This window comes from Bos mutus, chromosome 4, assembly GCF_027580195.1.
Source record: "Bos mutus isolate GX-2022 chromosome 4, NWIPB_WYAK_1.1, whole genome shotgun sequence".
NCBI lineage: Eukaryota > Metazoa > Chordata > Mammalia > Artiodactyla > Bovidae > Bos > Bos mutus.
This window is the reverse complement of record NC_091620.1, coordinates 111,296,716-111,323,131: the sequence shown is the minus strand read 5'-3', so window position 1 is coordinate 111,323,131 and position 26,416 is coordinate 111,296,716. Positions and strand designations below refer to the sequence as shown.

At 44.2% G+C, this 26,416-nt stretch overlaps 1 protein-coding gene across 1 annotated transcript in view; it reads right to left on the bottom strand.

Moving 5' to 3' along the window:
* Nucleotides 1–2,652: 2,652 nt before the first annotated feature.
* The window catches only part of ABCA13 (ATP binding cassette subfamily A member 13), a 351,879-nt gene continuing 328,115 nt past the window's right edge, over nucleotides 2,653–26,416 (bottom strand). The window contains exons 56-58 of the mRNA XM_070368866.1: nucleotides 6,757–6,862; nucleotides 5,367–5,504; nucleotides 2,653–4,517 (exon numbers count right to left, since the gene is read on the bottom strand). Coding sequence (XP_070224967.1) covers nucleotides 4,425–4,517; nucleotides 5,367–5,504; nucleotides 6,757–6,862 — 337 coding nt within the window. The 3' untranslated portion in view covers nucleotides 2,653–4,424. The remainder of the gene's footprint in view (nucleotides 4,518–5,366; nucleotides 5,505–6,756; nucleotides 6,863–26,416) is intronic.

Here is a 26,416-nt window from a genome sequence, read left to right as displayed (position 1 = left end):
TATGAAATTGAAAGTGAAAGTTGAATATACAGTCCTGGCATATACATATACATATATGCCATGGCAAATATAGTATTCACAATAATGCCTCCCATTTGAAAGACAGTCTCATGAAGCTTCTAGATGTGTTTTTTAACCAGTACATTTTGCTGGGTTTGAGAAATGCATTTACCTCAGTAGACTCCATTTTTTCCTTGAAACACTTGAATGTAAAGAAAAATATGATAAATTGACTGATAAGATAGTGAAATATCCCCCATGCAATGATAAGCAATAGCAAATAATTAAGAAAAATGCTTCTGACTTCTTTCAGCAATTTGAAACCCTTTCCAGCAAGAAAAAATTATCCATTAAAGCTTTCCATAGGAATTCTCACTGGGAGAAAATGGCAATGATATTTTTTTAGCCCAAATTGAATATATACATAACATTTTTTATTTTCTTTATCTATTGGATCCAATTTGATAATGCTTGTAAATACAAACAGCATTTGACCTACAGATGTTAATGTGTGTGTGTGTGCGTGTGTGTGTGTGTGTTAGTCATTCAGTTGTGTCTGACTCTTTGCAACTCCATGGACTGCAACCTTCCAGGCTCCTCTGTCCATGGGATTCTCCTGGAAAATATACTGGAGTAGGTAACTATGCCCTCCTCCAGGGGATCTCCCTGACCCAGGGATCAAATCCAGTTTTCCTGCATTGCAAGTGGATTCTTTACCATCTGAGCCACTAGGGTAGCCCACAGATATTAATAACACTACACTCATCCTAAAAATAGTAATGCTCTTAGAGCCTGGGCTGCACCAAGATAGTCACCTAGTTCACTCAGCACGGCCAAAACTGATTTCATTCTGTTCTCACGGTGAAATGGCCACAAAACTTGTAGTGTGTTCCTGTGGTAGTAATAGCTGGCTGCTTATATCCAGTATCTATTTTATTCTTGCATAAAATCAGAACCCACATTTCATTTTAGGGCCATTCCTGACAATGTATTGCACAAACATTTGCAGATAAGCTATGGCTATGTGATTATTTCTGGCCAATGTCATATAAGCCAGGAGACTTCTTTAAATTTTGTACTTCCCCCTACCCCACCCTAATCCTTTTTTTTTTTTTCCTTTTGGATTATATTGTGATAGCTGGAGCTTTAGCAGCCACTTTGGAATATAAGGGAAATTCTAAAGATGGCAGATCTGGGTTCTCAGTGTCTGTGGATCCATTATATGTTTCCTCCAGAACTGTAGGCAAATAGCCATTGCTCACTGAAGAGTGTTTATTTGCTCTAAAATTCTCTTACCCTCAATATACTTCTTCCTGTTCTCCATCTCTGGAGGCCCATCCAGATGGTGAGGATTCCATGAGGTCAGTACCCGCACCACTGGTTGGAGAGCAGAGGGTGGTCAGTGCTCACAGGTCTCAACCTGCCATCTCCACCAACCGCCTGCTTCTCAAGCTTTTTACTGAATACACTACCTCTTGCTTACTGCACTCTCACCTTTCATTTAGTACACAGAGAGGGCTTGATAATATTAATTGAAAAAATGATCATGTGCATGCACACTTATGTGACTGAAAGGGCTTTGGACTATTCTAGGGTATGAAACTGAGCTGAAACATACCATAGACAGACCGCCCCCAAACCATCACTAAGCAGGACTAATGCAACAGCCAAGCAATAACAAGGAGAAAACACAGCCATACCTGTTGGGAAATTTAAAATGTCTATATCCTCCATTTGCGTAGGAATATCTGTGATTAAACTGAAGTATTCATATCCTACTTATGACATGAAATATCAGGGGAAGGGTATGTGAGGAGCATGCATTTCATAAGATAATTTGGAGGAATAATGTTATTGCTGTTCAGTCGCTAAGTCATGTCCAACTCTTTGTGACCCCCCAGCACTTCAGCGTGCCATGCTTCCCTGTCCTTCACTATCTCCTGGAGTTTACTCTAGCTCCACTTTTTAATTCAATATCTACTAAACCAAACTAAGTGTAAGTTTAAGGCTCTTACTCTTTACTATTCCAAAAATATACTTCTTGTTTGCTTTTTACACTCTCGATTTTTCATGAGGGTCTTAATACATCCTCTGTTTAAACATCTGGGTAAAGATACACCATATAATAAAAGTCAGATCAGTGGAAGTGGAATCATAATGGTTGTGTCTGCCTTACAAAGTACTCCACTCATAATGCTTTCAAATGATGGGAGTTTGTTTAAAAGTCTCAGTTGGGTGACCTTAAGCCCAAAGGTCTTAAGACAAATGTTCAACTTCAAAGGCATAACATATCTGCATGACTTATGAATGCAATGACATTTTCAACATTAACATAAGCTTTGACCTTTTGTGTCCAGCCTTCTGGGATACGGTGTGTTAGCAGGTATGGCTTCTCTTTTCCTTCCTGTGTATTGTTCAGAGTACCCCTTGAAGCATAAACTTCAAGAACACAGCATCTCAAAGCCTAGAAAACAATCCCTAAGAGCAGATTGTAGCAGAGTAAAACTCAATAAAATTTTAACCTTTTCAAGCTTTAAAAGATCTAGTAGTTTCTTTTCCTGCTTACCAAAATTAAATTCAATTCCTAAAGATGCAAGGAAATATACTGGTGGAAACACAATTACATTCCAAGAAGCAAGTTAAAGTACATCTCATTTATTCACAGCAGTATAAACATGTTCATTATTCACAAATTTTACCTATTGATTCAACAACAACAACAAAAGATTACATCTTCCATTTTGACAGGGAGACAATGTGAGAATTTGGGGAAGATCATAAAACCCCGAATTGTAACTTCTTCAAGAAAGCATAATTCAAGTGATACATGTGGATCAAAATCATTCCACCAAAACAATTCATGATTGGCTTAATCCTTACCAACTAAAAAATCTCTAGTATAGAGTTATATTCAGGACAGATTATATTTTAATGAAATCTTGCTTCAGCAAAGAAATACCACATGAAAGTGTTTTGCTTTGATCACAAGCTACTATTATTCAATAACTTAATTGCATAAAGTTAAATTTTAAAATAAAGTCAGTACAGTCCTCTATTTTAGAAAAATGTTATTCAATGAAGGTTGAGAAAACTTTCAACTCAGAAGTGTCTGCCTAGAAACTCTTTCAAGGAGCAGACATGGTGATTTTATTCAAGTTTACACAGCCTTCTAGAGCCACACCTGAGCGCTTTATATCTGAGACCATTCCAAGGACAATAATTCTGAGAATAACATAACTTTAGAAATATAAAACTTGTCTAAAAATCAGTGTTTCCTACATATAGTGGTACTTTTGCTTCTATAATTAGAAGGTATCTAAGTATTTCTTAGATCGTTGATTTTCAAGCTGAAAAGTGCCTCAGAAACCCAGGAGACTTGTTTAAACCGAGACTGCAGGGCCCCGGCCCAGAGTTTTAGATTCTGGGGTGGGGCTGAAAACCTGCATTTCTACCAAGCTCCCAGAAGATGCTGATGCAGCTGTTATGGGCACCAACACACTCTGAAAACCACTGACTTAGAATAACTTTAAGAACAACAATAACTAATTCAAATTAATAAAAGGAAAATACATCTATATCACAATTCTTTCTATATTTCCCTAAATTTATAATCTGGGAAACTTTGGTCAAATTTTTGTAAATGATACAGAGTCCCCAGTTCAATTTACTTAATTTTGATAAAGCAAAATTGACTAAAAATTTCTTTAATTACTATTTTTAAAAAGACTCTTTTATAAGGAAGAAATGGTATGCTTTCATTTCATACCATATAATGTCATCCAGGGTTATGGAAAGGGTGCATTTAAATCACTGAATTGTTACTTAGACACATGTAAAGGTAATTCCCCTGGAGAAGCAAATGGCAACTTACGCTAGTATTCTTGCCTGGGAAATCCCATGGACAGAGACAGGGGCCTCGTGAACTACAGTCAAAGGGTCGCAGAGAGTCAGACACAACTGAGCGACTGAACAACAACAAAGATAACCTCGTAAAAAGACGACAAAAACAGGAAACAATCCTGGGTATTATTCTCTATGCAAATAAGTCAGGAAAGTCTTTAACCTTCGGGGCCTCAGCTGCTTTAAAACTAAAATGGAACATTTCACCCGGACAACCTCTGACAGCCTTTCTAGCTCCTGAAGGAATGTGAATTCCTTCCTGTGTCCCAGGAAGCCACCTTGGCTTGGCAAAAAGAGTAACTAAATCAGAGAAAGTGCCCAAAAGTCTACAGAAAAGCATGACCTTTCAGTGTGTTCATTATTAACTAACAAAGAGCTTCAAAACAGAACATGAAGGCGAGAATGAGACTGGATTGCCACCCGTGTCTTCCACCTTCTTTGGGGCCCACTTGCTTCTTTGATCTTTGAATTTAATTAAAACAAAAGACAAGGTTTTATTTCCCTAAAAAGCGTCTTCTTAGTGCTTAGACAGGCAGGTGCCGTGAGTGATCACACTTGGCGGACAGTTCAGAAGGTGATGGAGTTTGCCACTGCTCAGTCGCAAAATTAACAAATATCTGGAAGAAATGATGAACACAATTGCTAACTTCGAGGAACCCTCAACCCTTTGTTCTCATACAAGGAACATCTTCTCAAACATTCCTAAGGATCACAACCATTCATTCATACCAATCCTTCCGATTCACCTTCAACACATAGGTCCGAACTTCAGGAATGATAAACATTTCCAGACACAATAAACTGCCAGGAAATTCTCGATGCCTTAAGCACAATTTTAGATTGACCTATGATCTAATTTCACATGCCAGGACTCTTAGGGAACCAAGCACGTTTTTTCCTAAGGTCAGCTGGACTCTTAGGGAACCAAGCACGTTTTTTCCTAAGGTCAGCTCACAGTGGAGCCCCTTTAATTATTAGTGGTGTGCGTGGGTGCCAGGTCGCTTCAGTCATGTCTGACTCTTTGCAACCCTGTAGACTGTAGCTCACCAGGCTCCTCCATCCAAGGGTTTCTCCAGGCAAGAATACTGGAGTGGGTTGCCATGCCCTCCTCCAGGGGATTCTCCTGACCCACGCCTCTTATGTCTCCTGCATTGGCAGGAGGGTTCTTTACTGCTAGCGCCACCCGGGAAGCCCAGTTATTAGTGGGGGTGGGGGATAAATGGAGACACAGTGGATGACAGCCTGACCTGCTTATTGAATACCAATGAAACTAGGAGCTGATGGAAGCCCTGAATGCTGAATACTTACCTTGAGTGGAGAGCACACAATCAACAGACCTCCTTTATAAACTCAAAAAGTGGTTAATAAAAGAAATGGTGACCTAAAGAAGTAATCTGCCCCTTTTTTAAATCAGCTGGAGCAGGCCTCAAGAAAAACCACCCAGTGTCTCCTTCAAGGTACTATACCTGCTCCAGAGTGGTCTGGTTGATGGAGTAATGTCTGATATTCAGGAAGCTTTTATTGTCTTCTAGAACTCTGAACAGGTTGGCTAAGCACACCCATCTTTTTGGCATGTGATATTCCAACAAATTAAGGCGCTGCCCCTGAAAGAAAAAAAAAAAAAAAAAAAAAAAGATTGGATCACAGGATTAGGAATCATTAAAACTGACCACACTATAGTTAATTGCCAAATAAACTATCTCTTTTCAAAGCAGAGTCTTTTCAAACCCTTTTCAAACTCTTTTCAAACCCTCAGATACCAACTAAAGTCAGAGGTCAGTTTTGTGAGCCTTCCAAGAATGCTCATGGGCTGTGCTTTACCATGAGGCATATTTGATAAGAGGTATCCCCCACGGAGGGGTGCTGCTCTGCCCCCTTTCTGTCCCCACTGTGCCACAAGCCTGGGAAACCCTTTCTTGGGGAAAGAAGACCCTGTTAACAGCTAGGGAGAGGGAGGTGGACGTGGTATCAGAGACAGATGCACGGAGACCCCTGAACCTCACACCAGAGCACCCGCCATCCTCACCACTGGCAGAGCGACTCCCAGTAAGATGCTTAACTCTCTGAGCCCCATTCTCAGGGGTGCATGTGGAGACCCCAGTAGTAGTTTCACAGGGTAGAGGGCCTTGAACGTGAACCCCTGTAACCTAGACAGCATGCCTCTTGCTGGGTAGGATTTTACCCAATGGTTGTAGATGAAATAGACAAGCAATAGCTTCTTTAAGGACAACAATCTATTAGAAGTTATGACAAACAGGAATCTTGGGGTCATCCAAGAGAACTGCAAATGGTGCTTCTCAGAGGTTCCTGTGCACAGGGGTTGCTTGGTCCCTTTGGTAACACACAGACCAGGGGTTAGGATGCTGGGGACTGAGATGCTACGGGTCTCACCCACTCCCAGGTGATGAGGACCCACTGGTTCAGGGACCACACTTTGCATCAGGTGTGTAGAGGGCTGTGACCTCAAGCCCAGGGCAGTTCTTGTGAATTAATGCTGAAACCACAGAAGCTACAAACCCCCTAGTAAATGTATGGAAGAAGCTAACTTGTGTATCTTCCCTCCTAAAGAAAATGAACTATGTGAAGTTGTGCCCACAGGAAAGGGAAGATGAATAAGAACTATCTGCACTGGGAGACCTCATAACAGGACCAGAGGCTCGCCATCCTTCAGAGAGGTCAGGTGACACCCACAGACAGCCCCTGCTGTTTTGGGGGAAGAGATATGGCCTGTACTTTGCAATGAGCTCACAACAGTAGGCACTGTCTTTGAAGCATAGAATTAAAATAGGGGAAAGACAAGGGCATTTGTGAGAGGTTTTTAGCTCAAAATGAAGTAATGTACAATGTTAGCACTACCTTAAACTGGATTCCTGGGAAATAGAGCTTCAAGCAGTCGGAGACAGCACTGTGTTGATCTACTTCCTTGCGGAGCCAAATCTTGACTGTATAACCATCACCAAACCTGAGAGTTGAATTTAAAAAATAAGGTTACTATTATATAAATCTAAGATAGATAAACTCTAAGTCCATTTTCACAGGAAGGCAGAAAAAGTAAGTAACTATTCCAAACTGTTGGAAGATTGTGTGTTCTCAAAAACAGAATATTCAAGAATTAATAACACAGACACTGATTTATCTGTTTGAAAACTTAGCAAATCTTAGAATCAACACCTGGTTCAATACAAAAGAGAGGGTGAAAATGCAAGCTGTGAAGACAAAGTGCTAAGTTAAGAAGCCAGAGCTGAGTTGGAGATGAGCCCTGAGACTATCCCAGTCTCAAGAACTGCACTGATGCCCAAGTGGCTAGAAGAGTGGACGGTAACAGGGGCTGATCATGGAATCAAGACAGACATTTGCTTATCATGAAAAACAATTCCCTCAACTGTCCGCAAACTCTGAGGGCCCAGCAACTGCAGGGGGCCAAGGCCCTGACGTCACAGAGCTGTGAATGGAGGTCTGCTGGGGTCTGAGCAACCACAACCGAGGTGACACTCCTACCACACACAACCTCTAATAGTGAACCCCAAGAGTGGAGGGGGCTTCCCAAGATGATTTACATTGTTCTATTACATAGGCCAGGTGCCCAGCATGGTGTCAGACACACAGTCAGATCTCAGTGAAGATCTGTTGAGTGAAAGCAAATACACAAATATATCATGATATAGTGATTTTTTTGCTGGTTTTGCTGATATATTTTTATATCAGCAAAAAATCACTGATATATTTACCCCAAGTACCTAGAACTAATAAACAGTAGTTGAATGAATGAATGAAAAAATACTACGCCCAGAGCCTTACAAGCACGATCATTGCTGGGGGAAACGTGATACTTTTAAGTCAATTTTCCATGACTGAGACTAACTAACACATTTATGGGCAAATCACTTTTCAGGTAAGTCTACCTGGTGAAGAAGAGGACAAAGATAATATGGCTTTGCTTCAGGGACACGGAACAGCCTTGCAAAGACCCAGAGATCCTGGTCCCGGTTCTGCTTTCCCACCTCCTGCCCTGATCTCAGACTTCCTCTGAGATCTGTGTGTGACTCCAACTGCCCCCAGCTATTCCAAGTTCATGGTTTCACGTCCACTCCGGGATGAGAGGTCACTGAGAACATGGGCAAAACCTGAGTGACAGCAGCCAGGGAGGTAGCCCATCCATCTGGCTCTCCTGAGCTCGTTCCCAGGACTCTCTGAGGCCGACCCTACCTGGTTAGTACAGGAAGTGTATGTGCTCTGGGCTCCCCTCGATCAGGGGTGCATGTCTGACGTGGAACCAGGGTGCCTGCTCTGTGTCCCTGAGAGCCTCCCACATGGGTGTATTTCAGGGTTCCATGGAGGAAGAGCTGAGGCCCAGATCCTTGAACGGCTCCCAGGGTGAGGTGCTGTCTCAGAAGCTGCTGTCCTTCAGAGAGCTCTCTGCTGTCCTGGGGAGAGATGCTCCTAGTCACGTGGTTATGGCCAGCCTGAGAGTGAAGGTCAAAGTGTCTGGAAGCCTATGTGTGAATCCAGCTCCCCATCCATGCACCAGACCTCTGACCCCATGGAGTCGAATTGTCTCACTTCCATTCTCTCATCTAGAAAACAGGCTCATAGAACGAGGCCCCTGACAAGGGGGTCAGAAGCCTGAGTACACGAACCCCTGAGGAAGCAGGTGCATGAACATCCAGTGAAAGTGAGGTTCCACATGGGACAGGCCCAGAATGAGGAACATCCTTGGTGTGAAGATGCTCACAGATCTGGGGAACGTAGACAAAGCAAATGAAAAATCAGAACACAGGTGTACCTAGAGATGACCACACTAAGGAAGTCAGACAGAGGTAGACAAGTATCATATGATATCACTTCTATGTGGAACCTAAAATATGACACAAATGAAACAGATTCATAGACATAGAGAACAGACTTGTTGTTGCCAAGGGGGAGAGGCAGAGGGATAAATCAGAAGCTTGGGATTAACATATACACACTACTCTATATAAAACAGATAACCAACAAGGTCCTACTGTATAGCTTAGGGAACTATAGTCAATATCTTACCCAACAATGGAAAAGAATATGAAAAAGAATGTACATATGTGCATAATTGAGTCACTTTCCTGCACAGCAGAAATTAACACAATATTAATCAATAATAATCAACTATTACCTCAAAAAGTAAAGAATCAGAACATGAATCTGCAGCACATATTACACAGAAATACAGGGTGAGAGGTGACACTGACTAAGCAGAAATGACTTCATTGTTTCACGCACATTAGGATCCCCTTCACATCATCAGAAATGGCAGCCCTCCAGGGGTATTCTCCTAGAATGTTGTTTAATGCACGCTAAATTCCAATAATGGTCTAATATTCTCACCATAAGCATGTATACAAATTAATGTTTAAAAGTTATATGTGCCCTAAGCCATTTCAGCTTTACTCTAGAGAATCAGAATTGCACAGTTCCTTAAAAAAAAAAAAAAAAACCACCAAAGAGAAAATGTTTCTGAAATAGATTGCAAACTCCTCAGGATCTCTCTAGAATACTTGATAAGACATGCAGACAGAAAATTATACAATCACAGCATCTTCAATAATTGAGAGAATCTTTGTAGAATCAAATTATGATATATCTAATTTACATTATTCTTACTTTCTCACTTCTGCCTATAACCTGCACTTAATGCCAATGATCTAAATTCCACGAAGGATTTATTCAATTCGTGCACTTTCCATTCTAAAAGCTTTCAAAGTAGCAAAGGAGTCATTTGTGTATAAACTCACTCATCCCTCTCACATTTGCAGATAACCGATCACATCCACATCATTTGCAAAGCCAGCAATTACGTAAAGACAAATAAACAGCATTACCTGTCACTGAAGATGCCTGTAAGAAGCACTCAGTCACTATTGAGAATCAGCATTTAGGTACCACAAACGTTCAGTGTAACATATGCAATAAACAGTAAAACAGGCGAGTAGCAATGGACTAGTGGAATAAGAAGTGTACACATATATACTGTACAAGCCAGGGAGGAAATAAGGAGGGAGTGACTCAGTGATGGATACTCATCAGTTTTATTCAGCTTCCAGAGGCTCCTCTGCAAATCGCTCACACTCATGGCATTCATTTTAAAAAAATATTTATTTAGTTGCAGCATGCAGGCTTTTGTGAAATATATCTCCTGCCATATAAACAAACAAGAATGTCAAAGCTATCTGCGATTCCTGCCCTCCAAATGTGAATTTCTGAGCCATGCAGACGATAAGTGTGCCACTCCCTACTCGACAACTTAAGGATGTCATAGTCATCAGTGATTATAAATCTACCCCAGGGTGAGCCAGTGAGCCCTAAGGGAATTCAAGAAAGAAAAGAATACCTTTGTAAAAATACAGGATGCTTGGCCTTAGACAGCTGAGATGCATACGAAAGAAATGACTTCAATAACCCCAGACTCTTGCATCTTTCCATACATAGAAGAATACTAAATTCTTTAACTTGATGTCTAGTTTTCCTTACTTAACAATAATATTTGATGTTCAGGCTGCCTGCCCCCTTTGTTGCAAACATCAATATAAACTGACCTACTGCTCAGGGCTACTTGGGATGCTGTCTCCAGGGCTTGAAGTCCTAAGATTTTCCCACCAAATAAAACATCTCTACCTTCAGTCTGCTTTCAGGTTGTGACTAATTTTTAAGTCGACACTTTGTCCATGGCATGTGGGATCTTAGTTCCCCAGTCAGGTTTTGAATCCAAGTTCTGTGCACTAGAAGGCGATTCTTAAGCACCGAATCATCAGGGAAGTCCCCCATAGCATTCCTAGTAGTAATGCTCTCACATCAAGCCTCCCGAGAAACCTGTATGCAAGTCAAGAAGCAGTAGCTAGAACCGGACTTGGAACAATGGACTGGTTCCAAATTGGGAAAGGAGTAGGTCAAGGCTGTATGTTGTCACCCTGCTTATTTAAATTATATGCAAAGTACATCATGAGAAACGCTGGGCTGGAAGAAGCACAAGCTGGAATCAAGATTGCCGGGAGAAATATCAATAACCTCAGATGTGCAGATAACACCACCAGGAAGCCTAAAGAGCCTGTTGATGAAAGTGAAAGAGGAGAGTGAAAAAGTTGGCTTAAAGCTCAACATTCAGAAAACTAAAATGGCATCTGGTCCCATCATTTCATGGCAAACAGATGGGGAAACAACGGAAAGAGAGAGACTTTATTTTGTGGGCTCCAAAATCACTGCAGATGGTGACTGCAGCCGTGAAATTAAAAGACACTTGTTCCTTGGGAAAAAAGCTATGACCAACCTAGACAGCATATTAAAAAGTAGAGACATTACTTTGTCAACAGAGGTCCATCTAGTCAAAGCTATGGTTTTTCCAGTAGTCATGTGTGGATGTGAGAGTTAGACGATAAAGCTGAGCACCAAAGAATTGATGCTTTTGAACTGTGGTATTGGAGAAGACTCTTGAGAGTCCTTTGGACTGCAAGGAGATCCAACTAGTCAATCCTAAAGGAAATCAGTCCTGAATATTCATTGGAAGGACTGATGCTGAAGCTGAAACTCCAACACTTTGGCCACCTGATGCGAACAGCTGACTCCTTTGAAAACATCCTGATGCTGGGAAAGATTGAAGAGAGGAGGAGAAGGGGACGACAGAGAATGAGATGGTTGGATGGCATCACCGACTCGATGGACATGAGTTTGAGCAACCTCCAGGAGCTGATGATGGACAGGGAAGCCTGGTGTGTTGCAGTCCATGGGGTATCAAAGAGTCAGACACGACTGAGTGACTGAACTGAACTGAATGAGAACGTAACATATGGTACACGGAACTCTACTCAGTAATTTGTGGTGACCTAAATGGGAAGGAAATCCAAAACAGAGGGGATGTATGTATACACAGAGCTGATTCACTCTGCTGTACAGCAGAAACTAACAACATTGAAAAGCAGCTGCGTGCATGTGTGCATGCTCTGCTATATCTGACTCTGCAACCCCATGGACTGTAGCCCATTAATCTCCTCTGCCCATGGGATTTCCAGGGCAAGAATACTGGAGTGGATTGCCACGCCCTCCTCCAGGGAAGCTTCCCTACCCAGAGTTCGAAGCCATGTCTCCTGCATTGGCAGGTAGATTCTCTACCACTGACCCACCTGGGAAGCCCTAAAAAGCAACTATACTGCAATTAAAATTAAGTTAAAAAAGAAGCCTGGTCATCAAAGAGAATGGCTTTTTTGTGGTTTTAATGTCTGTCCATCCTGGGTAATGTCAGCACAAGAAGGGAAGGGTCTTTAGCAAATGTAGAAGTTTCTAGCAGCTGGATGGATGTCCAGTTACATCAGACTTCATAACAAGACAAATTCTGGAGATCTGCCTGCAGACAGTCTCAGCTGCCAAGCTGTGCTCACACCAGGGTCCCCTGCAGAGGCAGATGGGACTAAGGTAATCATTCTCCTCCTGACTTCTCCCTCTGAGCCTCTCTACATAATTCAGCAAACGCCCCATGGAAAACGGCCACTGCAATTTACTGCCTGACCTGATGAGTGCTGCCTGGAGAGATGGCCAAAGAACTTACGCATGAGATCCCAGGAAGGAAATAGCACCATGAAAATGGGGACCCTCAGAGCCTGCACCCCACTCAGCTGCCCTCTGGACAAAGATCACAGCTTCAAAAAGCCCTTTCTGGCAGCAGGAAGTACTCTGTTCCAGGCCCACAAGCAAATGCACTTGATGCTATCTGGCTGGAGTTTGAAACTCCTGGGGTGTAAGGGGGATGGGTCCTCTTAGAAGATGTGATTAAAGCTCTTCTGAATTTCATTTTAGAGAGTTCCCAAATAATCTCTGTGGACTCCAGTCAGACCCTATGTAATACAGCCTTTAAAACAATAAGGGAATAATGAGAAAAATGATTTTCTTAGCAGAGAGGAATTAAGAGGCAGACTCCCTCCCCTTGTTGAGAAAATGCTTCAAGAAGCCAGATTCAGGGCAAAAGTCTCTGGGGCCTGAATGTGGCTAAAACACTCCTGCTGGGCACCAGGGTAGATACATGCTGCCTGCCAGAGGAGTGTGGAGATGAGAAATAGTGGGTGCAGGATGGCGCCAGGCAAACGGGAAGCTCTGTGCTGCCCGTGCCCACCTTGCCCCCAGCTCCATGTTCAACAACATCAGGGAAGTGACTAAGTTCGCAGTACACTGGAGCCTGATGTGTTTGGGGGCACATGATGAGAGGGTACACGGCTGAGCTGACCTGGTCCCAAGGGTGGCGGCAACTGCACTGGACCTAGACTAGCTAAAATGATCTTAAAAAGAGGAAGAAAGCTGAAGGACTAATACAAATTTCAAAACGTACTCAAAAGCAACAGTAATCAAGACAGTTTCGTATTAGCATCAGGATAGATATATAGACCAATGAACAGTATTGGGTCCAGAAATAAGCCTGTGGGCCTATGGTCAACCCATTGAATGGTTCTGACAAGGTGGTCAGAACCATTCAATGAGAAGAATAATGTTTTCATCAAATTGGTCTGGATATACAGCAATACCAAGAGTTAACACATATAGTTTATGCAAAATGGATCAAATATCTAAATGTAGGTGTGTAAAAATGCAAAACTCTTAAAATCATACATAGCGATAAATCTTCACTTTCTCTGATTTCACAAGAGATTCTCAGATAATGACAAAAAAAACATGAAAAACAAAAGAAAAAACTGGTAAGTTGGGCTTTATCAAAATTAAAGATATCTGTGCTTCTAAATGGAGAAGGCAATGGCACCCCACTCCAGTACTCTTGCCTGGAAAATCCCATGGAAGGAGGAGCCTGGTAGGCTGCAGTCCATGGGGTCGAGAAGAGTCCGACACGACTGAGCGACTTCACTTTCATTTTCACTTTCATGCATTGGAGCAGGAAATGGCAACCCACTTCAGTGTTCTTGCTTGGAGAATCCCAGGGCCGGGGGAGCCTGGTGGGCTGCCATCTATGGGGTCGCACAGAGTCAGACATGACTGAAGCGACTTAGCAGCAGCAGCTGCAGTGCTTCTAAAGGTGTTATCAAGAAAATGAAAAAGCAAACCAACAAGTTGAGACAGTAGCACTGGCATATATACACGACCACGTGTGAGACAGCCAGCTAGCAGGAAGCCACTGCTTGGCACAGGAAGCTCAGCTCAGTGCTCTGCGACGACCTAGAAGGGTGGGAGGATGCGCATGCGCGGCACAAGAAGCTCAGCTCAGTGCTCTGTGACAACCTTGAAGGGTGGGAGGATGCGCAAGGGAGCCCCGAGTGGCAGGGGACGGACATACCTATGACTGATTCACACTGTTGTACAACAGAAACTAATACAACATGGTAAAGCAATCATACTCCAATTAAAAAGTGCATTTAAAAATGAGACAATACTTGCAAATCACCTATCTGAAAAGGGACTTGTACCTAGAATGTGCAACTCTTTCAATAATAAAAAGACAACCTAATACTGTTTAAATGGACAGAAGATATGAATAGGCATTTCTCCACAGCAGACAGGCAAGTGGGCAACAAGCACGTGGACAAATCAAAACCACAAGATACTACTCTTCACTGGGATGGCTAGAATAAAAATTCAGATAATAAAAAGTAATGAACAGGATGTAGAGCGATTACAAACTTCATTCAGGGCTGATAGGAATGTACAGAGAGTTTGGAAAACAAACTGACAGCTCCTTTAATGTTTAAGCACAGAGTTCACGATATGAGCTGCTTCCCTGGTGGCTCAGCTGGTAAAGAATCCGAGAATTCCATGAACTGTGTAGTCCAAGGGGTCACAAAGCGTCAGACACGATTGGGTGACTTTCACTTTCACTTTACTATATGATCTAGCAATTTTCCTCAAAGGTATATACCCAAAGAAATAAAAGATATGCCCCTAAGAAAACTCCTAGCTGATTGTTTGTAACAACAGAATGTATAACAGCCAAAAGGTGAACATAACCCAAACGCCCACTGACAATGAACAAACAGAAGTGTTGTATGTTTTTTGGCCTTAAAAAGAAATGAAGTACTGATAACACAAATGAGCCTTAATGAGTGAACGCTGCAATGAGTGAACGCTGCTGGTCAGAGAAGACCATATATTATGTAATTCCATTTATAGGTCAATAAGAGACAACTTTATAGAGACAGAAAGCAGATCAGTGGAGGTTAGAACTAGAATGAAAAGAAAATTGATCGCTAAAGGGACAGGGTTTCTTTTTGAGATGATGAAAATGCTCTAAAATTGACTGTGGAGAAGGTTGCACATAATTGTAAATATGCTAAAAAGCACTGAATTATACACTTTAGGCGAGAGAGTTGTATGACATGTAAAGTATATTTCAATTAATCTGTTAAAAGACAAAGAAAGGATGGCCACTGTTTTGAAAAATCAATGACAAGTGGTTGGGACTGTAGTAGATTGTAAAAGTGTTAGTCACTCGGTTGTGTCCGACTCTTTGTGACCCCATGGACTCTAGCCCACCAAGTTCCTCTGTCCATGGAATTCTCCAGGCAAGAATACTGGAGCGGGCTGCCATTCCCTTCTCCAGGGGATCTTTCCAACCCAGGGATCAAATCTGGGTCTCCCGCATTGCAGGCAGTTTCTTTACCCTCTGAGCCACCAGGGAAGCATGGCTCCAACATGATACCCTTTGCCGTATCACCCTGCTGAGTTCTTGCCTTAAGGGGTGAGACTGTTCTCCTGCTCTTTTTCTTAACAGCCATGTGACACGATTTGCAGGTGCGATGTGACCTCAGGCTTGAATCGTACTTGTGCTCTCTAGACATTTTCCTGTTTGGAAAATGCTCAGACACTGATTCTGGAAGGAGGATGTGTTACAGGTGGGACAGAGCCAGCCCCTTTGAACCATCCAGACCAGCCCATCTGCAGCTGCTGGAGGATGAATGAAAATCATATCAGCCACTGCATCTCATAAACTTCACTTTGCAGCTGTTTACAACAAAAGCTAACTCATGCAAAGTTTTTTTTTATGCTTTTGATAAAAGAGAGCCCCAAATCAAATTTGTAAAATGCTTCTCAACTATGAAACCTTTAAACCGTTGCGGCCTCATGCATTTTCTTTGAATGCACACACATACACGAACACACACACTTATATACACACATACAAACATACATACATGCACAGACACACATGTACACTCACACACAGAGAAACATGTACACACACATACACACAGAGATACATATACACACACACCTAAATTTTAGGCTAACTGAACCCAGAGTAAATAAACTTCCAAAATTTTAATCCTGAATTATTTGAAACCTGAAATACAGTTCCGACCTAGTTCACCATTTACTGCACTGAGCTGACCTCCTCACGGTGCTGTGCTCCATCGCTCAATCATGTCCAACTCTCTGTGACCCCAGGGACTGTAGTCTGCCAGGCTCCTCTCTTCATGGGATTCTCCAGACAAGAATACTGGAGTGGGTTGCCATGCCCTCCTCCAAAGGATCTTCCAAACCCAGGGATCAAACCCAGGTCTCGCACATTGCAGGCAAATTCTTTACCATCTGAGCCAACAGGGAAGCAAAGTCCTGGGCTAAGAGGAATCCATTTCTTTGGCTAGCCTGGGTATTCCTGGGCTTATTAAGCTGCATTTGCAACCGGAACTCACCATCCTGCAGTGCCCACTGAGCTTTGGAGTGGCACATTTTTGCTGTCTATGTGCACATTAGTTCTTGGCAGGTCAGGCTACGTCAGTACTGGGTCTGGCTACCCTGCAGGGAAGTGACAGGAAAACACTGCCAAGACTGAGCAGCAATTGGGCCTGCATCACGCACCTGATGGTTCCTGTTCATGGAGACACTGAGTAAGACAGAGCCTGTTTCTAAAAGCAGCCAACAAAGGACAAACAATGCAGAAGGTTCTGGGAGAAAGCAGGCTTCATCCGGTCCAGAGATCAGTGGGAGCTGGATAGAAATCTTTATCAAAGGGGTTGATTGTTGTTATTATTCTTCATTAAGCTGAGCAGAGCCTAAATTCTCCCACAGTCTCATCTGACTGCTCTTTTAAAGTTCAATCAAAGCAGCCTGGAAGAAGATATCATCTAGCAAAGGTATCCCATGCACTACAGAGTTTGCGTTCATTCACTCATCTATTTATTTGTTCAACAAGTACCCTGAGCATACGTCATGTACTGTCCCGAATGTCAGAGATACATTAATAAAAACAAAGGTCTACTGTCAAAGGATTTACATTCTATCAGGAAAAAGTTTAAAATAGTAAAAACCACGAATGTTGTGTTTTATATGTCAGAGAGTGCTAGTCTGTTCAGATTCATAAATGAGTGGCAGAAAACCCAGAGAAGCAGGATATTAGCAAGTATAAAATCTGAGGTCAGGCAACCACAAAAGGGTAAGGCCTTTCTTTGGCCCATCCTGTAATATTGCTCTGCTCACAGGTCTCCATTGCTGAAGTTGCCTCAGGGTCCAAGATGGCTGCTTCATCTCTAACCATCACATCTGCATTCACATCAGAAGCAAGGAAGGAAGAGGCAGAAAAAGTGCACACCCTTCCTTACAAATTCATATCCTTGAAGTTGCTAGTACCTCTTCTATAATCTCTTTGCCCACATGTACAGACAGTGAGAGCTGGAAAGTGCATTCTTATTTCCAAGTGGCTATATTGCTAGCTAACATCCAGGGGCTCTCATGCATCTATGAATAGGTGGACTACATACGGGAGATCCAACTGGAGAGTAACTTTTGAGAAAAGAACTGAGGAAATAAAGCACAATTTGATCTCAGGGCATCCTAGCCCTCAAGGTAGAAATACACTCACTGTATCCAGCTACTTCTTTCCACAGTACCACAAAATACGTATGATTGTCCCCATTAAGAGAAAAAAACAAGCTTTCAGAAATGTTAAATAACTTTTTCAAAGCCCTAGAGGTGATGTTCCAAGTCTGACTGTAACGTCAGACTGACTGACTGGCTGCATCTCATCCAGCCATACTAGCTTTCAAAGAGGAGTCAGCCCATGTTTCAAAACGAGGGGAGTCTGTTCTCTCCGCAGAGGCAAGAGAAGAAAGTTCTACAGAGGAAGCTCACAGCTGGCATCACAGACAGACGCCCAAGAGCTCCCAGCAGCAGAGCTCTGTCATGCCGTCAGTTTGGGGTGAGTTGGGGAGACAGCCGTAGTATGAGGATCTTAGGAGTTGAGAATTGAGTTCTAAAACTGGTTCAGTTGTAACTCTGCATTCTGAGCCAACTGCCGAGCTTGTTTAGGTCTGAGCTGCGTTATGGTGAAGCAGGTGAATCACAGCTGTTTAGGCTATTAAATGAGACGATGCGCAAACAGCACTTGACAAATGGCCCAAGTTCAGTAATGTTTCAGGAAAGGTAAGCACATGGATGAGAGCCCTGCCCCACGACATCCAAATCCGCAAAAGTGACAAAGGTGGCCTGAATCCAGCTACCCCCTGCCTCTGTCTCCCGAGAGAGTCGACGATCACCATCAGATTTAGGCTTCTCTCCCTGTCTCCTGCCACAGCTAAGAGCATCCGGGCAGAACACAGCATCCTTTCTTCCTTAGGAACCCCTGGGCAGCCCCCAGGCTCACAAAGAACACGCTCCTAGCTCCTCCCTCTCAGCCCATCCTGACTTCGTGTTTCTCCCCTGACATCACCATCTTCCACCTCCCAGATCCCAAGGCTAGTGACATGACAGCTCCTTCTCTCCTATTGCCTCAGACCAGCTGGCTGTAAAGCTCTATTATTCTTCTGCCAAGCCTCCCCACCAATGCTTTCTTTCCTGCCTGCCCTGTTCCCAGCTGACTCCAGTTCATCTTAATTAACTTCCAGCTAAAGAACAAAAGTCACCTTTTAATGGACCATTTCTGCTCCTGTTTCTTATTGCTTCCCTTTGTTCCCTAATTTTCCACCCCAGAATTTAAACCTCCCTTGGTTTAACCCCAAACACTGTCTCCAAGTGGACGCCCCCATTATTCACCCTGCACCTGTGTGACAGTCCAGCTCTTCTCAAATGTGATTTGCGTTACTCATCTCCATGACTCTCCTACCACCAGAAGGGCTCACACAGTTGATTCACCTCCCACAAATACACCTGGTTTAAATGCCTCCTTCTCCAGGAAGCCACCCAGGCAATCCATCATCTAAAACACTGGGCTGTCTCCTCCTAAGTCTTACCATGAGTAGCACTTATGGTATCTTATGTAAGCTTTTATTTGGGCTGCACCTTATTCATCTATCCAGCTAAAGACCCTGTGACTAAGGAGACACCCAATAACAGTTGCATCATACAGCATTTTGTCCACAAAATTACCTCACTGTGTTGCATTTACATGTCTTTGTAATGTGTGTCCATCTGACACCAGACTTACTGACATAAGGGACCAGGCTCAAGTTGGGGTCCTGACACAGGCCCTCATCAAATGTGCACGAATGAAAAGGGATCACGGTGTGAGTCTGAATCCAGGAAAAAATCTCCCATCACTTCCATTGCACATCTTCACTGTAGGCAAGAAGCAGTCCCACTGTTCCAAGGGAAAATATGAGAAAATCAAAGCACGGTGCTCCCTCTGGTAAAGTGACACTTTGGATGACATCCCTCATGAGCTGAATGTCCAAGACCAGGGATATCGCCCAAGAAGTCCAGCGGGAGAGGAGCACGTAGATCAGAAACCCCTGGAGCAACACTGAGTGTGTTCAGGCAACTCGGTGTCTTCAAAGCAAACAGGATAACAAACTACTCGCCTCTGTAAAGTGCACACATGCTGAGGAGAGCTCAGTCCTTTCTCTCAAAAGAACCATTTCTAGTAAAGAGAATGAATTCATTGTTTTTAGAAGTGGTGAAATGCTTCTAAGCAAGCAAAACGCAGACCAGTAGAATCTTGTCCCCTGTGATTCAAAAGCTCCGTGCCACGGCAGAAGTCATTCTATGCACCCATGTACAAAGTGCCTCCTCCTTTGTGAAGATGATATAAACACACAGAATCATCAGATATTTCATTTTTAAGTGAGCCAGTTTATTATCAGGCGATATAATCTAAGTCTAGGCTTTTATGTATGTGGTAATGTTTTGTAGAAGTAATAGATTGAAGTTGTCATGCTTAAGCATATGGTGTCACATAGGTGATATATTAATTTGCAGATGCCCAGAAAGTCACAGTTTGAGAACTGAAACATCATTGTACCTCCTCTTGTCTCTTCGTGGAAAAATGATGGATAAATCCTCCAGGTTATTCTTTATATTTTGCACTTCCCTCAGTGGCTCAGTTGGTAAAGAATCCGCCTGCAATGTGGGAGACCTGGATTTGATCCCTAGGTTGGGAAGATCCCCTGGAGAAGGGAACGGCTACCCACTCCAGTATTCTGACCTGGAGAATTCCATGGACTGTATAGTCCATGGGGTCGCAAAGAGTTGGACGCGACTGAATGACATTCACATTCTTTATATTTTAAGTAAAATAGCAACATAAATGACGGATGAGCACATCCTTTGAGGTTTGTTTCATTTTCTTTCTCAGTTCCTAAAATTTGCATGTCAGACAACTCAAGGAAATGAAAATTCTCATCATCTTAAGTAGTCTCTTTAAAATCACATAAAGTTTTATTTTGTGTATACATAAACAGCCCCATCTTCCCTCTCCACTTAAACTGGCCCAGCAGACTTCAAAGTGTAAACTCTGTGCTTCAGAAATGTGACTCATTTTTCCTTCCTGGGAGGACCGCTTTTCACCTTCAGACTTAACTCTCCCGCTTAAGCCAGTCCCAAGGGAGGGAAAGCAAAGGGGTGTGATGCACGGCTGTTACGGTCCCTCCCTGGTGGGTCATGAACGTGCCCACAGCCTGCAGGTGATAAGGCAGCTGCCCAGACTCTCAGGATGTGCTCCATTACAATCTGCATCCCTCACTACCTGGGACGAGGTACCAGTGCCCACAGAGGTCGGTGTTGGTCATCCCTGGTTACCAGGTAGCCACCGCTGCCTCCAGCTTTCCTTTATACAGACATACACACGTGCACACGATGTACAGACATATATTCCATATCACACATCAGTCTTGTACCAGAAGCCACAGATCACAGCCCGTTGAAACTGACAACCACTCTCAACTGAGGAAACAATCCTATCAGAATGTGACGCTGCAGAGAACCACCCAGCATCTACCTCCCTTGTCTTCCTCGTAACAGAAATCAACTTTATTTCATTGGGGAAGCCCCTAGCTCAGGTCTATATTTCTTAGCCTTTCTAGTAGCCAGGGTGACCAACAACATATAAGTGAAAGTCGCTGGGCGGGACTTGGAAAAGCCTGCTTGAAGAGGGGACGGTGGCATGGGCCCTTTTTGCCTTTCCCTCCTTCTTGATTCTCATCTAGGACATGGATGTGACGGGTGGGTGGAGCCAAGCAGCTATTCTGGGGACCAAGCAAATTGTGAAGACTCAAGCCAAGTGAACAAGTGCCAATAACCAGTTGCTTCTGGGTTTTTACTACATGTGAAAATGAATATGCCTAATAAATATTCTTCAATGTGTCTCATGTTCTGTTACTAATAGATAAATGTATCTCACAACTGACACAAAAGAGAACCTGAAAGATCCAGAAGAGGAAGGAGAAAACCACTGGAGGAAGGTCTCAAGGGGAGGAGATCACGTCAGTATCAAATGGATACAAGAAATACACTTGATAAAGAAGCAATTTTCTTCCTCAAAAATAGGGACATAGGAAGAGAAGAATGTTGAATAAATATTTAGTGAGACCCCACTGAAGCATCTTTCAGACCTGGAAATCAGAAGTTAAACGTTAAGTGGGGGGTCAGATTCTCAGTGACAATTAGAATATGCAGAAACACACCAAGAGGAAGGCTGGTGTGGCTGAAGACCCGGCACGCATCTGCATTCATTCTCATCTGTACAGCCCCAGGTTGCAGCCAGTGGGAAGCCAGCCTGGTGCAAGCTGACCACCCGGGGGCTCAGCAGTCAGATGGACCACAGGTGAGCCCCAACCTCACCCTGGCTCACTCCTGTACTTGTTAGATGGGGACGGTCAGCCCCAGTGCTTGAGCTCAAATCCAGCTCTTCCATTCACTAACCAGTGACCTAGAGAGACTCCCAAATGTTCCAGTCTTACTTTCTGTGCCTGTAAAAGTAGAGAGGCCATAATGTCGGCTCCTGGGTTGGTCATCATGGTCATGAGGAATAAGTTACCTGATACACATAAAACCCCTGAAGAAAGGAATGGTAACCCACTGCAGTATTCTTGCCTGGAGAATTCCATGGACAGAGGAGCCTGGTGAGCTACAGTTTGTGGGAATCGCAGAGTCAAACACGACTGAGTGGCTCACACAAACACACATGTGCACGTGCACTTAACACCAGCGTCTGGAATGCACTCTACAGGTGTCATCTCTGGGTATTACTACCTAGCAAGCTAGATGATCTATACACAGTACTTAGTCCAGCAGGGATGAAAACAGGAATCAATGGCCACCAGGGAAGAAAGGCAATTTGGAACTTAGAAGGGCTGACCCAGAGCCTGGGGAAGCGAGAAAGGGCAATGGGCGTGACTCCCTGGAAGGGCCCAGTCACCGAGGAGCGATGGTCTGGGACTGCGGGCTATTGTCATGCTCTATACATTTCAGAGAAGGCGACTTCTTTAACCACAGGCTTCCCATGTAGCTCAGCTGGTAAGGAATCCTCCTGCAATGATGCAGGAGACCCCAGTTCGATTCCTGGGTTAGGAAGATCTCCTGGAGAAGGAGATCTACTCACTCCAGTATTCTGGCCTGGAGAATTCCATGGTCTGTATAGTCCATGGGGTTGCAAAAGCTAGACATGACTGAACAACTTTCACTTTCAAAAGGAAAAGGCCAAAGGATGAGGGACATGTTCCCAAGTTTCTTGACCCTAAAGGGGTCCTCCAGGGGCGCCAGGAACTCTCCTGCTCTGATTGGAAACAGGGGACAAAGTAAAGTGGCATCCAAGCCCCACAGCCACTGAGCACAGGCATGACCCCCACCCCCAGAGGCTGGCGGAGGAGGGATGATGTCCGGGAGGTGGTCTGGCTGAGCGCAGAAAGGCAGGGAGTGCAGACGAGACTGAGGAGGGATCTGAGAGGAGCTCTGAGATGGCAAGAGCCCTGTGGCTGGATGGGGGCAGGGACACACACCTCTAGCCTGAAGCAGAGGCTGGGGGGCGCGGGGTATGGGGAGGCACAGAGATGGGGTAGAGATGGGGGCGGAGCCAGGGCGCCACCCTCCCTGAGAGACCACACCTCAGAAAGTCAGTCGTAGACCCTGTGGGTCCTCCTGGCCCACCGGTCCCACTTTTAGCCAAATCCTCCTGTCTCCACAGCAGGCAGGCTAAGGATGCGATGCTGGCTGAAGCCGGGACCAGCAGAGCCAGAGCCTGGGTAAGTCCCAGGAAGAGAAACCTAGCAGTGATCAGACTCGACTTGGTTTGTTCTTGGCTTGCAAACACAAAAAACATTTAAAAATAAATTAGAATGCCAGCTCTAAGGTTAAACACAATGTTTATAATTAACTAACTAATTGAAGTCACTCAGTCGTGTCCAACTCTTTGCGACCCCATGGACTGTAGCCCACCAGGCTCCTCCATCCATGGTATTTTCCAGGCAAGAATACTGGATTGGATTGCCATTTCCTTCTCCAAACACAATGTTTAGTTGTTTAGAAATATGACTTAAGATACCTTAAAAAGTTATAAAAAGAAGGCCTGGAACCTGACAAAATAGGATGTCCAATTATTAACAAAGGAGTGAGTCTAGAGTCTGGCAACATGAGGGCTCCTGGGAATCAAAGCCTGAACATTTCAGGACCACATGCGCATCTCTGAGGTGGTTCTGTTGGGTTCCCTGCACCAAGGCATCCAGGACTGGCTCTCACTGCCCCCAGGTTCCATCCCTGAGACGGCACGGATGCTGAGCCCAGGGCGATGCTGGCAGACAAAGCATCCAGGCGGTGTTATCCAGGAGCGTCAGGTCTCACTGGAACCAGGTGGGTCTGGCACAGACAGAACTCCTGGCAGGGAGGAGACAGCTCCTGCCAAAGAAGAGACAAGCAGTAGCTGCGAAGACACAAGGCAGAGAAGTGCTGAGCCTCGGAGAGGCCAGAGGCCCCGTGCCCTGGCCAGGAAGGAGGGCGGTGCGGGCGGCTTGGTGGGGTGCAGTCATGGCTGCAAGGTGTCCAAGCAAGCGGGAGACAGTGAGGCAGGAAGAGGAGGGATGTTCAGAGGATGTGGGGGACCCCAACCTGCCATCTTCACAGTGTCCTCCAGGCCCGCTGGCACTGGGGTACCATTTCTCACATCTGAGCTGGACCAGACTGAGGCTGGAAGGAGAGGAAGATGCTCTTCTCACTAGATCCTGGAACTTATGCAAAATGAGATTACCCAGGGCCCAGAGGACCAGCCTACAGGAAGAACCATCCCCCAGTGTGTGCAGAGCTGGCCCTCATCAGGCCTGTTCCCAGCCCATCCCGCTCACGGTCTCTCCTCTAGCTGACGCAGAGCCACACCTTGGAGGTCAGGGAAAGGGCAGGGCTACAGCCTGAGCTACCCTGGGGACTCTGAGTTCCAACCTCAGTTCTGCCCGCATGTCCAGCCATCTCTGACTGCCTGAAGACACGGGGGAAAGTGCAGGTGAGATGGTGCTTCGCAACCAGGGCCATGTCTGGGGACATGCTGTGCTGTCATCCCCAGGCTGGGGGCGCTGCCGAATGAGACACAGGACAGGCTCCGCTGAAAGAGTGATCCACCCCAAAATGAAAAGAATGCAGGCTTGTGAAACCCAAGGTAAGGCCAGAAAACCCATGGTCGTTCAGCCATATGTATTGTTCAGTTGCTCAGCTGTATTTGACTCTTTGAAACCCAATGGACTGCAGCATGCCAGGCTTCCCTGTCCTTCACTATCTCCCTGAGTTTGCTCAAACTCATGTCCATTGAGTCGGTGATGCCATCCAACCATCTCATTCTCTGTCATCCCCTTCTCCTCCTGCCCTCAATCTTTCCCAGCATCAGGGTCTTTTCCCACCAATATTTAAAAATCAGCTATTCCCAGGGTGGATTTCACTCAGCCCAATGATTCCCTTTAATTTCAACATTAAATCAAAGCATTCTTTAGCTGGTGTACATTCATCCCTCTTAAGTGTTCTCACATCCAGTATTTATAGAGATGTGTCTATTATGCAATCAAGAATCCAATGCCCTTTAAACAGTCTCCCCATGGTACTTTTACCTGTACTCAGAGACTTCTCTATGACCCCCAACCAGAGCAGTCCCCTCTCCTGGACCCATGGTTGCTACCTCTCCTGAGATGCCCACCTACCAGGCCTATGAATGCCACAGGCACCATGAGCTCATTTCCGAGACTGATGGGCACCCAATGGGAGAGACTCCATTGGGCCAATCTGGTACCTCCCACTGAGTTCAAGCCTCACACCTCTGCCCAGAAGATGTGACAAAGCCCTCGGTCCAATCATCTTCTAGTCTGTGGGCCTCATGACAATTCATATTTTGATGAATGCATTTAAAACAGGAGGGATGGAGGAGGTGGGAGGATGGGCATGCAGCAGGATGCTGGGCTGAGAAGCTCAGAAAGGACTTGGGGAAGGGCTTGCCCTTTGGAGGAACATTCTCTGATTGGGCGGTTCTTGGGGTCTGCCCCTTTGGGTCCAGGAAAGGAATTCAAACAAGCAAAGGTGGAGAAACCAACACAATATTGTAAAGGAATTATCCTCCAATTAAAAGTAAATAAATTCTTTTAAAAAGAAAGGAATCAGACCTAACACCATACACAAAGATATACTCAAAATGGATTAAGACCTAAATGTAAGACCAGAAACTATAAAACTCTTAGAGGAAAACATAGGCAGGACTCTTGACAACAAAAACCAAAGCAATATCCTCTATGATCCACCTCCTAGAGTAATGGAAATAAAAGGAAAAGTAAACAAGTGTGACCTGATTAAACTTAAAAGCTTTTGCACAGCAAAGGAAACTATAAGCAAGGTGAAAAGACAACCCTCAGAATGGGAGAGAATAATAGCAAATGAACCAACTGACAAAGGATTAATTTCCAAAATATACACGCAGCTCATACAACTCAATACCAAGAAAACAAACCCAATCAAAAAGTGGGAAAAGACCTAAATAGACATTTCTCCAAAGAAGACATACAGATGACTAACAAACACATGAAAAGATGTTCAACATTGCTCATTATTAGAGAAATGCAAATCAAAACTACAATGAGATATCACCTCACACCAGTCAGAATGGCCATCAAAAAGTCTACAAACAATAAATGCTAGAGAGGGTATGGAGAAACAGGAACCCTCTTGAACCACTGGTGGGAATGTAAATTGATACAGCCATTGTGGAAGACGGTATGGAGATTCCTTAAAAAACTAGGAATAAAACTACCATATGAGCCAGCAATCCCACTCCTAGTTATATACCCTGAGGAAACCAAAATTGAAAGAGACACATGTATCCCATTGTTCGTGG